Here is an 11749-nt window from a genome sequence, read left to right as displayed (position 1 = left end):
CTTTATAGGAAGTGATAAGTAAGGTGAGACTGAATAATATATGCGGCGAGCGCAGGATGGTACTATTTACCGAATTGTCGTCTGCGACGAGGAGACGGGCGGGCGGGGGTTAAAAATGAACGAGCTGTCAGTTCCCCGGCGCGGGACGCGCACCTCTCGCCCCGAGAATATGTAACAATATTCCCGAATCGGATCCTGGCACGTATTCTATTTCCCATCAATCAGCTTCGTGAAAATGTAATCCGGCAATAATATTTTGATGGCAGCTTTAATGAAATATTAACGTTACGTTTTAATTAAGTTAAGCGGTTGGGGGAGTACGTCATTAATTATTATTTTAATTAAATTGTTTAATGATGATTCATTTTTTTATTTATATCAAGCTACATAGGCCGACGCTACATAGCAGACGGTATATTATATATATATATATATATATATATATATATATATATATATATATATATATATATATATATATATATATATATATATATATATAGCCTATAATCTTCTTCGATAAATGTACTATATAACATTGAGAGAATTTTTCAAATTGAACCAGTAGTTCCTGAGATTAGCGCGTTCAAACAAACTAACAAACTCTTTCGCTTTATAATATTAAGTATAGATTAATATTTGCAGTGTGTGTAACGTGGAGCACGACCGTTCGCTAGCTCGACACATTACACTATCAATATCTCAATGAAAGTTACGGCATGCACCAGTTGGTCGAGAGAAGTTTCCATCCAGGCCATGGTGGACACCACGGGACCGCGACCTAGTGCTAAATTCGAACTATTCTGGGCCTGGGTCGGGCCACCAGACATACATCCCTGGCTAAGGGTCAATTTATACTAGTGCAGAATCGAAGCGCATCGAAGCGAATTAGTAAAACTGAACATAACAAATTCAACCTTAAATCCAAAGCGTTAAGAGGATTCCACACCGCCATTTTTTCCATACAAACGTTGTCCCCTGTTTCCTCCCTGGATAATGCTAGTAGAGTTATAATTTTTTTCCTGAATATCTACGGCCACTAATACAATGTCCCTATGTTTTCTTTTTTTTCATAATTTAATTATTAAATAAGATATGAACGTTCAAAAACCCAAAAAAATGGCCAGATTTTCCACTGTGTTCAAACGTCCAGAAAACAGATTTGGATAGATTATACAAAAAAAGCAAAACATAGGAACACAGCTCAAGCCTTTTTTTAATCTTTAATGAAAAAAGTACTTAAATCGGTTAAGTTTTGGAGAAGGAATCAGGGGACAACGAATCGTTGATTTTCTGGATTTTCTGCAGTTGTCTCTATCGCGTTCTGCGGTATAGGCTTGAGGTAAGGGAGACAGCTATAGATATTACACGTACTTTTTTTTCATTTCTCTAGCCGCTGTTGTATCCTCTTAACGCACATAATATTACTTCTGAGAATTTAAAAAGGCGCGCGCATCAGCGCGCACTTTCGCGCGAATTCGCTTGACCACCGCTTTTTGGTGCGCGCGTATTCTCGCGAATCCAAGCGCACACAAGCGAATCTACGCGTCATCACTGTAAGCACGCGAATCCGCGCGTTTTTTTTTTATGAAATAAGGGGGCAAACGAGCAAACGGGTCACCTGATGGAAAGCAACATCCGTCGCCCATGGACACTCGCAGCATCAGAAGAGCTGCAAGTGCGCTGCCGGCCTTTTAAGAGGGAAATGGGGTAATAGGGGAGGGAAGGGAAGGGAACAGGGGAAGGTAGGGAGGGGAAGGGAATAGGTTAGGGGATTGGGCCTCCGGTAAACTCACTCACTCGGCGAAACACAGCGCAAGCGCTGTTTCACGCCGGTTTTCTGTGAGAACGTGGTATTTCTCCGGTCGAGCCGGCCCATTCGTGCCGAAGCATGGCTCTCCCACGTATAAAATCGTACAATCAGTTTGGGCGTGAAGAGGTAACAGACATACGGACACACTTCATAAAGTCATCTTCTATTCATTTCGTAAAGTTTCTTCACTTCACAAATAAATATTTACGGGGAGCTCCCATTATTGGGCATTGTCCAAAAAAAATCACATGTACTTTTTATATTTTTTTTCGTTAAAATAGGGTATTTTAAGAATATAAATTAAATAATTTTGAAATTCATTGGCTAGTTTTTTCTCAGTAAATTTTTAAAGTTTCGCTCTGACGTCATCATCGGCGGCTAATTGACCTCTGTAGTGTTTTAAATTTCCTTTCAATCTTATTTATAATGGCTGGTTCGTCAAATGCAAGTTCTCATTATGTGAAAGCTGATACGAGAAGGTTACCAAAAGTTCGAAACGTAATGTTGGTCGAATTTATTGCTAATTTAACGCCATTGAAGGTCAAACTAAGGTTAAACATATTTGTTCAAAAATATGAGTAACTCGACTCGACAACTCGAAATGTTTTTGTAATGAGCAAAATTAAAAAAAAATGGACAATCCCCAACGAGTTTTAGCGTTTTGTATTATGCCCATAAACAGTCAAATGCCTATTGCCCGTGCTTTTTCCATCTAAATAGATAAATATATAAACAAGACAGATTTGGAAAAACTATTATCATTAAAATACGTGTAATACTTATAAGCTTTTATTTGTTAATACAATTGAGGCTTAAGCCCAACTAAAACTATATTAAAGTAAATGAAATGCGTACAAAGCACACCGTGCCTAGCGTTACTAAGGATACACTACAGGTCCTCGCTGTAATGTTAATAAAATAACAATACAAATAAATATTTCGCATAGTATTCGTAAGCTCATTAGAAGAAAATGTGTGTGTGAATATTATAAAAATAATATAATTTCTTGTACTTATTTTTAATTTTGTTAAAGTTTTCGTACACGGTAAGTCTATTGTATGACGAATGCTAGACTCGGTATTTTTTCTTTCACAAAAACGACATTTTATCGCATATGCAAAATAATATCGCTGAAATAAGATACCAGAAAATTTGACGCTGACGAATTACCATAATGCACTATCATTTATGATGTGAAACTGAAGATCACTATTGAGGGTAGTGGCGTTGGTTGGCAAATACCTAAGTGTAGCATTCATAAAAAAAAATATTTTTTTCTTTAGCACGGGCGACGGTCAGGTCCGCGCTTCCTCGGGGCCGCTTTGAGGATGTTGTCGACGCGCAGTATGACCTCGGCCGCCTCGGCCGCAGACAACAGAACCTGACGTTTCACCACATACGACTCCGTGATACCAAGCTTCTTCATGTCACCCACTTTGCCGTTCTCCATGTCTGTAGTTGAAAGGCATAATATTATGTTATACATATTGTATTATAATATTATATTGAAATTCGTTTAAAATTAATCAGGTTTATACATTTGAACTGATTTAGATAAAATTAACATGAAGAGGTAACCGAAAGATAGACAGACAGACACTGTCACACTTATAATATTAGTGAGGATTGTAATAATTAAATAATGTTTATTTTTGTAAACCTAGTCTGAAATTGTAAAATATTATACTAAAAAATAGTCTGTAAAAATAGTATATATATATATATAGTAAAACTAGCAAAGTTTGGTTTGGTATTTGGTTACGAAATCACTGGAACCTTCCTACAACCGTTTTCACCCTAAAACACAGTGTCTACTCATAGCCACATTACACAATAATTGTGGTGCTCTTTAAAACTAGTAAGTAGAAACATACCGAGGCCCATAGTGTTCTCTCCCTGAGCGTGATGGGCACGCAGACGGGCAATGAGGTCGGCGCTGTCGTATCCGGCGTTGTCGGCGACGGCGGAGGGCAGACGGCGGAGCGCCACGGCGAACGCCTCCGCCGCGGCCGCCTCCTTGCCCGCCGTGCGCGCCGCCGCTCGCGACACCGCCTCCGCCATCAGCATCTCGCTCGCACCTTTAATACATTAAATAGACGCTCGAGGGTTATTGAAGCTTGTATTGACATTAAGAAAGTGAATAAAACCATTCTAAGTCCTTTCCAGGGTTTCAAAGTATCTGCATACCGAATTTCATGCAAATCGGTTCAGTGGTTTAAGCATGAAGAGGTAACAGACAGATGGACACACTTTTACATTTATAATATTCTAGACGAGATGACGCCCGCAACGACGTTGCACTAAAGTTCGTTTATTGCGCGGGAACCATACTTTTTTCTGGGATAAAGTGCCCTGTCCGACTTAACCTTACGATGTAAGGCCTATAAATAAAGAAAAAAAAAAAAGTGCCCTGTATCCATTCCCGGGACTAAAAGTTTCTCCATATCAAATTGAAAAATCGGTTCAGTAAGTAAATCTATGTTTATGTAACTAATTAAGAATTGAAATTCTTTTTTTTTAAATCTAGAATTAAATTTAATAATTATCGTAGAATGATAATGTCGTCCTAAAAATTCTTTTTTGACAAGATGAAATATAACAATGTTATAAGCTTATCAAAATTACTCACCACCACCAAACACGACTTTAGGTTCCTTGACAGTGGCAGCCAGAACACATAGAGCGTCATGCAAGGATCTCTCTGCCTCGTCAATGACTTGCTGTGTAGCTCCACGGATTATTATTGTGCAGGCTGAACCCAACTCCACTCCGGAGAAACGAATAAGGCACTCATCACCAATCAACACCTGGAAATACGTATAAGATGTATGAGCAAATTTTTGCAAAAGCTGGCATCTTAAAAAAAAGAAAAACGCACAGAATTTACTAAAACAAAATCTCAAATCACAATCAATTTAAGAAAAAAAAATATCAAAATAGGTCAATGTGGGATGAAATAAAGTTACGAGCGGTAGAACAAAATATATTAATAGTTTTTAGTTAATTTATAACATATTAAAAATACATAATAATTCATAATAATAATTTATAAAACATACCTGTTCAATAACTTTGCAGTGTCCCAATTTGACTTTGTCTGGTGAGTCAAAGGTGGAAACAATTTCTCCGCCAGTAACAAGAGCTAAACGCTCAATACCATCAAAGTCAGCATGCTCAATGGCCATAACTCCAGCATCAGCAAACAGTTGCTCAGGATAGTTGTAGATAAGTTGTCTGGAACAATAAACATATAAAATAAGTCACAGTATACTAGATTCACGCAATGTAATTTTTACACTTTTCCTTGGTGATAATAAATAGAAATATTTTCATGTCAAAATTACTAAAGAATCTTTTATTTTAGTTAAAGTGGTTTAGGCTCTAAATTATTGACACAAGAGTCATGAGCAAAATCTAGCGTTTACATAATATACAGTGTGTTCCTTGTAGTGAGTTCACTGTGAAAGTAGCGGCTCTGAAAGACGATTTTTTTTTTTCACTTTTGTATGGGCAAGGGCCTGAGCGTCACGAGTTTCCCCATACAAAAGTAAAAAAAAATTTTGATCTTTCAGCGCTGCTACTTTTACAGTGAACTCATTACAAGGAACACGTACACACCCTAATGTTTTATCACTTATTTTTGTTACACCCTGTATAAGCTCATCTTGGCGGGGGCACTCCCGTGCCCCCAGATGATATCAACATACCTGTTGATGAACACATTACATTTGTGTGAGAGAATTTTGTTCACTTTGTCTTTCATCTTTTCTTTTTCGGCAACTTCCAGTTCTGCAATCTTGGCCATGGAGTCCACCTTGATTGTGGATCCAAAGACTTTGATTTTATCTGTGTCCATAGGTGTGTTGGCAATCAGTATGTTGGCATTCTCAATCTTCTTGGGTTGATGTACTCCGACCTATAATGGAACAACGATTTTTATAGAATTTTTAAGAAAACTGTTTTGTTTGATGTAAATATACATAGCCTAATATAGGCTGCTGTAAATCTACAAATTTAAATCCCACAAAGGAAGCAGCAGGATGGCAGATTGATTTCAATCTTTGTTTACATAATATTAGTATAGTGTTCAAAATCAAAATGTGCTATTTTAGTTCAATGTTAAGAATGGGGGCTGAAAAGGAAGATCTTCCGAACAATAGAGATAGCGTGCTCGGTCAGGCCAGAGTCAGCGCCCACTGATGTCATTTAGACGTTGTCTATTACATAATATATCTTGCCGTTCTCCAAAACTTCGATAGCCATAGTACTGCCACATTAAAATAAACATAATATGTTACTTGCAGTTCATATTTTCATTTTTAAATATACTCTTAAGAAAAATGTAATTACCTTCTTGTTTAGCAAAAATCCTTCATCAAGGAAAGACTCTTCTAGTAGACCACCAGATATTTTGATTATTTGAATGGCTTTGAGATTGCCAGAGCCTTTGAGCCTCAGAATAGCATCCACAGCTAACTTTGTGAAGTGTCTGAAATTTAAAGAAAACCCTAGTAAGTATTTTAATGATAATATTATTTCATACCAATGTAATATTATAAGTTCAAAGACTTTTAGACAAATACTTACTCTTTGTGGTTAGATAGAATTTTGGAACTCAATGTAGTGCGAGCAATGTTTTCCAAGTCTGCTCTCAGTGCAGCTTCATTGAAATCCTTTTCATGATCAAAACTAGCCTCAGAAAGAGCTTGCTTTGCCGCATTAGTAGCAATTCGCCAACCCGCTATGATGGTTTGTGGGTGAAGTTTCTGTTCAATTAGTTTTTCTGCTTCTCTTAATAATTCTGCAGCTGTAAATCAATGTTATTGCAATTAAAAAAAGGAATTTAACATTATTCACATTATTTATTCATGTAACAGTGTAACCATTTTACCTAGAACAGTGACTGATGTTGTGCCATCCCCAACTTCATCATCCTGGACTTTTGACATGTCCACCAAGATCTTAGCGGCGGGGTTATCGACACCTATGGACTTTAAAATAGTAGCACCATCATTTGTAACCTCAACCTATAAATTCAACACAAATTAGTCATGTTAAGATTGAAATTAAGGAATACCATCACAAAGTATGTAGAAAACATTACTTGTCCTGAATTTCTGCCATAAGAGACCAATATCTTGTCCATGCCTTTCGGTCCGAGAGTACTTTTCACGAGATCCCCGATAGCAATAGCACCAATGAAGCTGGACATACGAGCCAACTCGGCTTTTTCTTCTTCAGCATCATGCTTCAAGATTCTTGTGGGATTTAGGGACACCTAGTCGAAAATAAGGAATAAAACGTAAATAATTACACATGTGTGACCGCATCTAGCGGCTACACCGAAAGCCTTTGTTCCTAACTTTATAAATTACAAATGTAATAAGATTGATAAAAACAGTATTAACAAATATATTTACCATCTTGATAAAACAAATTCACTTATTTTATTCACAAATAATTAATTTCAATATCTAACCAAACTTGAATTTATTTCAGTCACGGATCACGATTCAATGAAGATTGCAAAAAAAAAAAAAGATTATGTCAGTGTTGCCACACCAAATTTTAGAAAATCAATTGTCAAAAAAGTGAAGAAATTAAAAAGTGGCAACATCGTAGTGTTCATCCCTTTGAAATCAATAAAAGAAAAAAGGGATGACACTACGATGTTGCCACTTTTCAATTTCTACACTTTCTTGACAGACTATAGATGTTAAAACCAAAAATTGGTAGATCATATCAGTAAATTTTTTGAATAAAAAATGCTAGTTTATACTTTATCCTTAAAGTGAGTTTTATTGATGGTGTATATTGTCGCAGCCGACTGGTTTAAATAGCCGTTCAATCAAACAGCTAGCCCTTTGACTGAACAACACCATTCAATCACACGGCTTTACGTCGTTTAGTCGACTTGTTGACTACAACGTTCAACACTACAGCTAGACGACGCGCGACGCTTAGCCAACTGGTGACCTTTAGTTTAATATGTAATTTGGGAGAATAGGAAAACTTTTTGTATTTTATTGAAAGATTATTCTCGGAATAAAATATGGATTAGATGTAAGGTTATTACATTATTTGTACAAAGAGGGTAGGCCGGGCGCCATTTTTTTTTTGCACAACACGTACCCTACATTTTTGCAAAGATTTTGGCACTTACTGGAGGGTTAAGTTTAAGGGGTGACCAAAAGATTAATGCAACAAGTAAAAATAAAAAATTCTGAGGCGTGTTTTGTGACGATCGCTGGCTGCTGCCGCAGCACAGTCCTAACCTAACCTACTTTTGGACTTGATTAAGGAACCCTAATGTATCAAACCAGCTGAGTTCGCGCTCCTGCAACTTTCCCAGCGACGGTGGCCAGCGAGTTCGCCGAATCACATACAATACTTATTCTTTTAGGTCCCCATTGTTTCAATTCCAGAATCATAATTTTCATTTTACATTTGTCACTTCTTAATCCTACTTCGATTAAGGCAGTCGCTTTAGGATAATTAATTTTAAAATTGTAATTTTTAATTTTAAATAAATAATTAAATATTTTTTGTTTTTTTTTTAAGTCCTCAGACTGCTACAACCGTAATTACTTTCTGGATTGTGTTTGTTTTTGTTTTGGCGGGGGCCCCCAAGCCCCCCTTTTATTTGATGACGGTTGCCGGCTGCTGCCGCAGCACGCTCGCTCGGCTCCCTCTGTGTTGTGGTCTAAGTACTAACCTAAGCTAACCAACTTTTGGACTTTCTGGTATGTGATTGTTTTTGTTTTGGCGAACCCTGACGACCTCTGTGGCTCAGTGGTGAGCGCGTTGGTAGCTCAAGCCGGGGGTCGCGGGTTCGAATCCCGCTGACGGAACAAAAAGTTTTTCAAAAGTTCCTGGGTCATGGATGTACATTAAATAAGTGTATCATATAATAAAAATCTTAAATATATGTATAGTATAAAAAGTATTAAATATATATCCGTTGTCTGGTACCTGTAACACAAGTCCTTCAGGTACTTACCACGGGGCCAGACTGACGTGGTGTGAAGCGTCCATAAATATTATTATTATTATTATGTTTTTAAAATATTTCTTTTCTCCCTTGCGGGTTGTACTAAAGATGCGGGCTTGTGGCCAAGCAACTTCAGGTGATGGAACAGTTTAATCATTAATTGATAGAAATTTACGAACGATGCGGCATGTATTGAGAATGACCGCTTTTTGTAAGGTGATGTACGTGAGTGGATGAATGTCGAGTGTTTTGAGGGACGTAGGTATGTAATGTTTTCGGTATGATGCCAGTGGTTGGAGTAATTATGGGTACGGTTTTGACTGAGTTTACTTTCCACTGTGATTTTATTTCTATTGTGAGATCGGTGTATATTATTATTATTACCCCCTTTCGGGGGGGGGGGGGGGGCTGCGCCTCTCTCTGTCTGCTTGTTATCATTGCACTTGTGTAATAATAACCCTAAACTAATGGTCACCTTAGTTAATTTGCCATTGAATCAGTCAGTAGTGTTGAACGTTGCAATCAACAAGTCGGCTAAACGACGTATGGCCGTGTGATTGAATGGCGTTGTTCAGTCAAAAGGCTAGCTGTTTGATTGACCGGCTATTTTAACCAGTGGACTGTTCATCACTCGGCTCTTCGTTCTTTGAAATGAACCTCTTCGTATGAAGCAAACCTTCCAATGTGTCAGTACAATATATGTCGCAGCCGACTGGTTAAAACAGCCGTTCAATCAAACAGCTAGCCCTTTGACTGAACAACGCCATTCAATCACACGGCTATACATCTTTTAGCAGACTTGTTGACTACAACGTTCAACACTACAGCTAGACGACGCTTAGCCAACTGGTTTGTTTTTGTTTTGGCGGGCTCGTGCCGCCCGTTCATTTGACGGCGGTCGCCGGCTGCTGCGCAGCACGCTCGCTGCGCTCGCTCGGCTCCCTCTGTGCTGTGACTTGTGGTCTAAGTTCTAACCTAACCTAACCAACTTTTGGACTTTCTGGATTGTGTTTGTTTTTGTTTTGACGGGGGGGGGGGTATGCCCCCCGAACCCCCCTTTCAAGGGAGGGTGCGTCCATCCATTTCATAATCCCGTAATTTCTCCTCGAATATTTGTTGATATTTTAATTCATTCTTATGTGCTTCTAACTTTTATTAACTACTTTCTTTCCAAATAACAACCACAAACACCAACAAACACCTGCTGGTTGACGCCATATTGTAAATAAAACGCACCTAGCGCCGCAGCGGTGCGCGCTGAACTACTACAATTAGACGGCGGCTTTTGAATAAGCTGTAGTGTTGAACGTTTTGAGCGACTAAAATATTCAATATAAAAGCTAGACGTGTGATTGAATGGCGTTGTTCAGTCAAAGGGCTAGCTGTTTGATTGAACGGCTATTTAAACCAGTCGGCTGCGACACATATATGCGAACCTAAAGTCTAAACTCTAAACTCTAAAATGCAGGTTGCAGCAGAGCAACGCTTCCACGTCTGACAATAAATCGGTACCTACCGGCTACCGTACCATATCAAAAAAGGAGTTTCGGATTTTGTTGGAAAAGGTTTGTGCCTTACAAAATAGCAATCTTTAAAAAAAAAATCCGCCATTGTTGATTGTCCATTCATCAATCATTATTCATTAATCATATTTGTTCCAAAATATAACAAATATTTTACTATTTCTTTGATTTTCTTTCAATTTCAAGCAGTATTTATAAGTTGTAATCGTTTAAAACTCCATAAAAGTGATATATCTGTCTAACAATGGAAACTCCAAGTGGCACTTCTGCACCGAGAGTAAGCGATAAGCGCCTTGCACAAACGCAAGCAAAAGTGGATGAAGTCGTTGGGATTATGCGAGTTAATGTAGAAAAAGTTTTGGAGCGTGATCAGAAGCTGTCCGAATTAGACAATCGTGCCGATGCTCTGCAACACGGGGCCGCTCAGTTTGAACAGCAGGCTGGTAAGCTAAAGAGGAAATATTGGTGGCAGAATCTTAAAATGATGTTGATTATTGGTGCTATTGGAGTTATATTGCTAATCATAATTATTGTGTGGGCAACATCCGGATCCAGTGGCTCCACCCAATCTACTCAGGCTCAAGCCGTTACAGAAGGAACAGGCTGATTATTATTATTTTTATTATTCATAATATAATAATTCATCTCTATCGTAAACCAAATCATCAGCCATACTTTTCACGAATGACGAGAAAATCTATAAACTGACTGATAGGAACATAAAATTCATATTTTTGTGTAAAAATTTATCTTTCAGACTAAAAAAAACTTTTACAATTTTTGATATTTCTGTATTGATGTTCATATTATGAAATGTTTAGACGTAATCATCGTTTACAAAATTATCTTATAAAGCTGTATCATTACTATTTTTGTAAGTAATATTGAGTCATTTGAAATTTTCAAATGTGTATTTTAAATATGTAAATAATCACAAAAATTCTATTGAAACTATAGATGTTGTTCATTGGTTCCTATTTGAATCATATTTAGATATGTCAAGATCACAAATAAAATGTTAGTGTTTTGGAAATGTTTATTCCTAAATATTAACAACTATTAATTAGTGAAGTTATCTGAGTGCTTTAATGTAACATTCAGATTCCTGTTAAAATTTTATCTTGTTATGAAGAATACAGAATATACTTCTAAATAGTTTTTTACAAGCACAAATTTACTGCACAAGATATTTTACTTGGAAACTGTTATATGCGATTTACTTTTCAAGTTGCCTATTTTTATTTCACAATAATTACTGTTGCATTTCTCATAAACACTGAAGTAAGTGGGACCAATTTGTGTTTCTTTTATTGTTGTTAGGTCCAATTTCCAACCACTCTATTGTATAAGTTAATGTATATTAAATCTATGTTACTTTAGCCTGATTGTTTCATATGGCATTAATATATTTATTCTTTACT

At 37.2% G+C, this 11749-nt stretch overlaps 2 protein-coding genes across 2 annotated transcripts; one reads left to right on the top strand and one right to left on the bottom strand.

The window, feature by feature from the left end:
- Window positions 1-2589: 2589 nt before the first annotated feature.
- LOC121729165 (T-complex protein 1 subunit beta) lies at window positions 2590-7339 on the bottom strand. The gene is made up of 10 exons (XM_042117590.1): window positions 7235-7339; window positions 6919-7092; window positions 6706-6841; window positions 6402-6621; window positions 6165-6303; window positions 5522-5730; window positions 4874-5048; window positions 4444-4621; window positions 3689-3892; window positions 2590-3266 (listed from the first exon to the last, which is right to left on the bottom strand). The coding sequence occupies exons 1-10, from the start codon at window positions 7235-7237 to the stop codon at window positions 3094-3096; spliced, it is 1611 nt and encodes a 536-aa protein (XP_041973524.1). The 5' UTR covers window positions 7238-7339; the 3' UTR covers window positions 2590-3093.
- Window positions 7340-10432: 3093 nt separating this feature from the next.
- On the top strand, window positions 10433-11749 carry LOC121729167 (synaptobrevin-1-like). Its single transcript, XM_042117593.1, has one exon. It carries the CDS (start codon window positions 10573-10575, stop codon window positions 10933-10935), a length of 363 nt encoding a protein of 120 aa, XP_041973527.1. The 5' UTR covers window positions 10433-10572; the 3' UTR covers window positions 10936-11749.

This window comes from Aricia agestis, chromosome 7 (genome assembly GCF_905147365.1).
Source record: "Aricia agestis chromosome 7, ilAriAges1.1, whole genome shotgun sequence".
NCBI lineage: Eukaryota > Metazoa > Arthropoda > Insecta > Lepidoptera > Lycaenidae > Aricia > Aricia agestis.
Note: the sequence above shows the minus strand (reverse complement) of the source record. Positions and strands in the feature narration are given on the sequence as shown.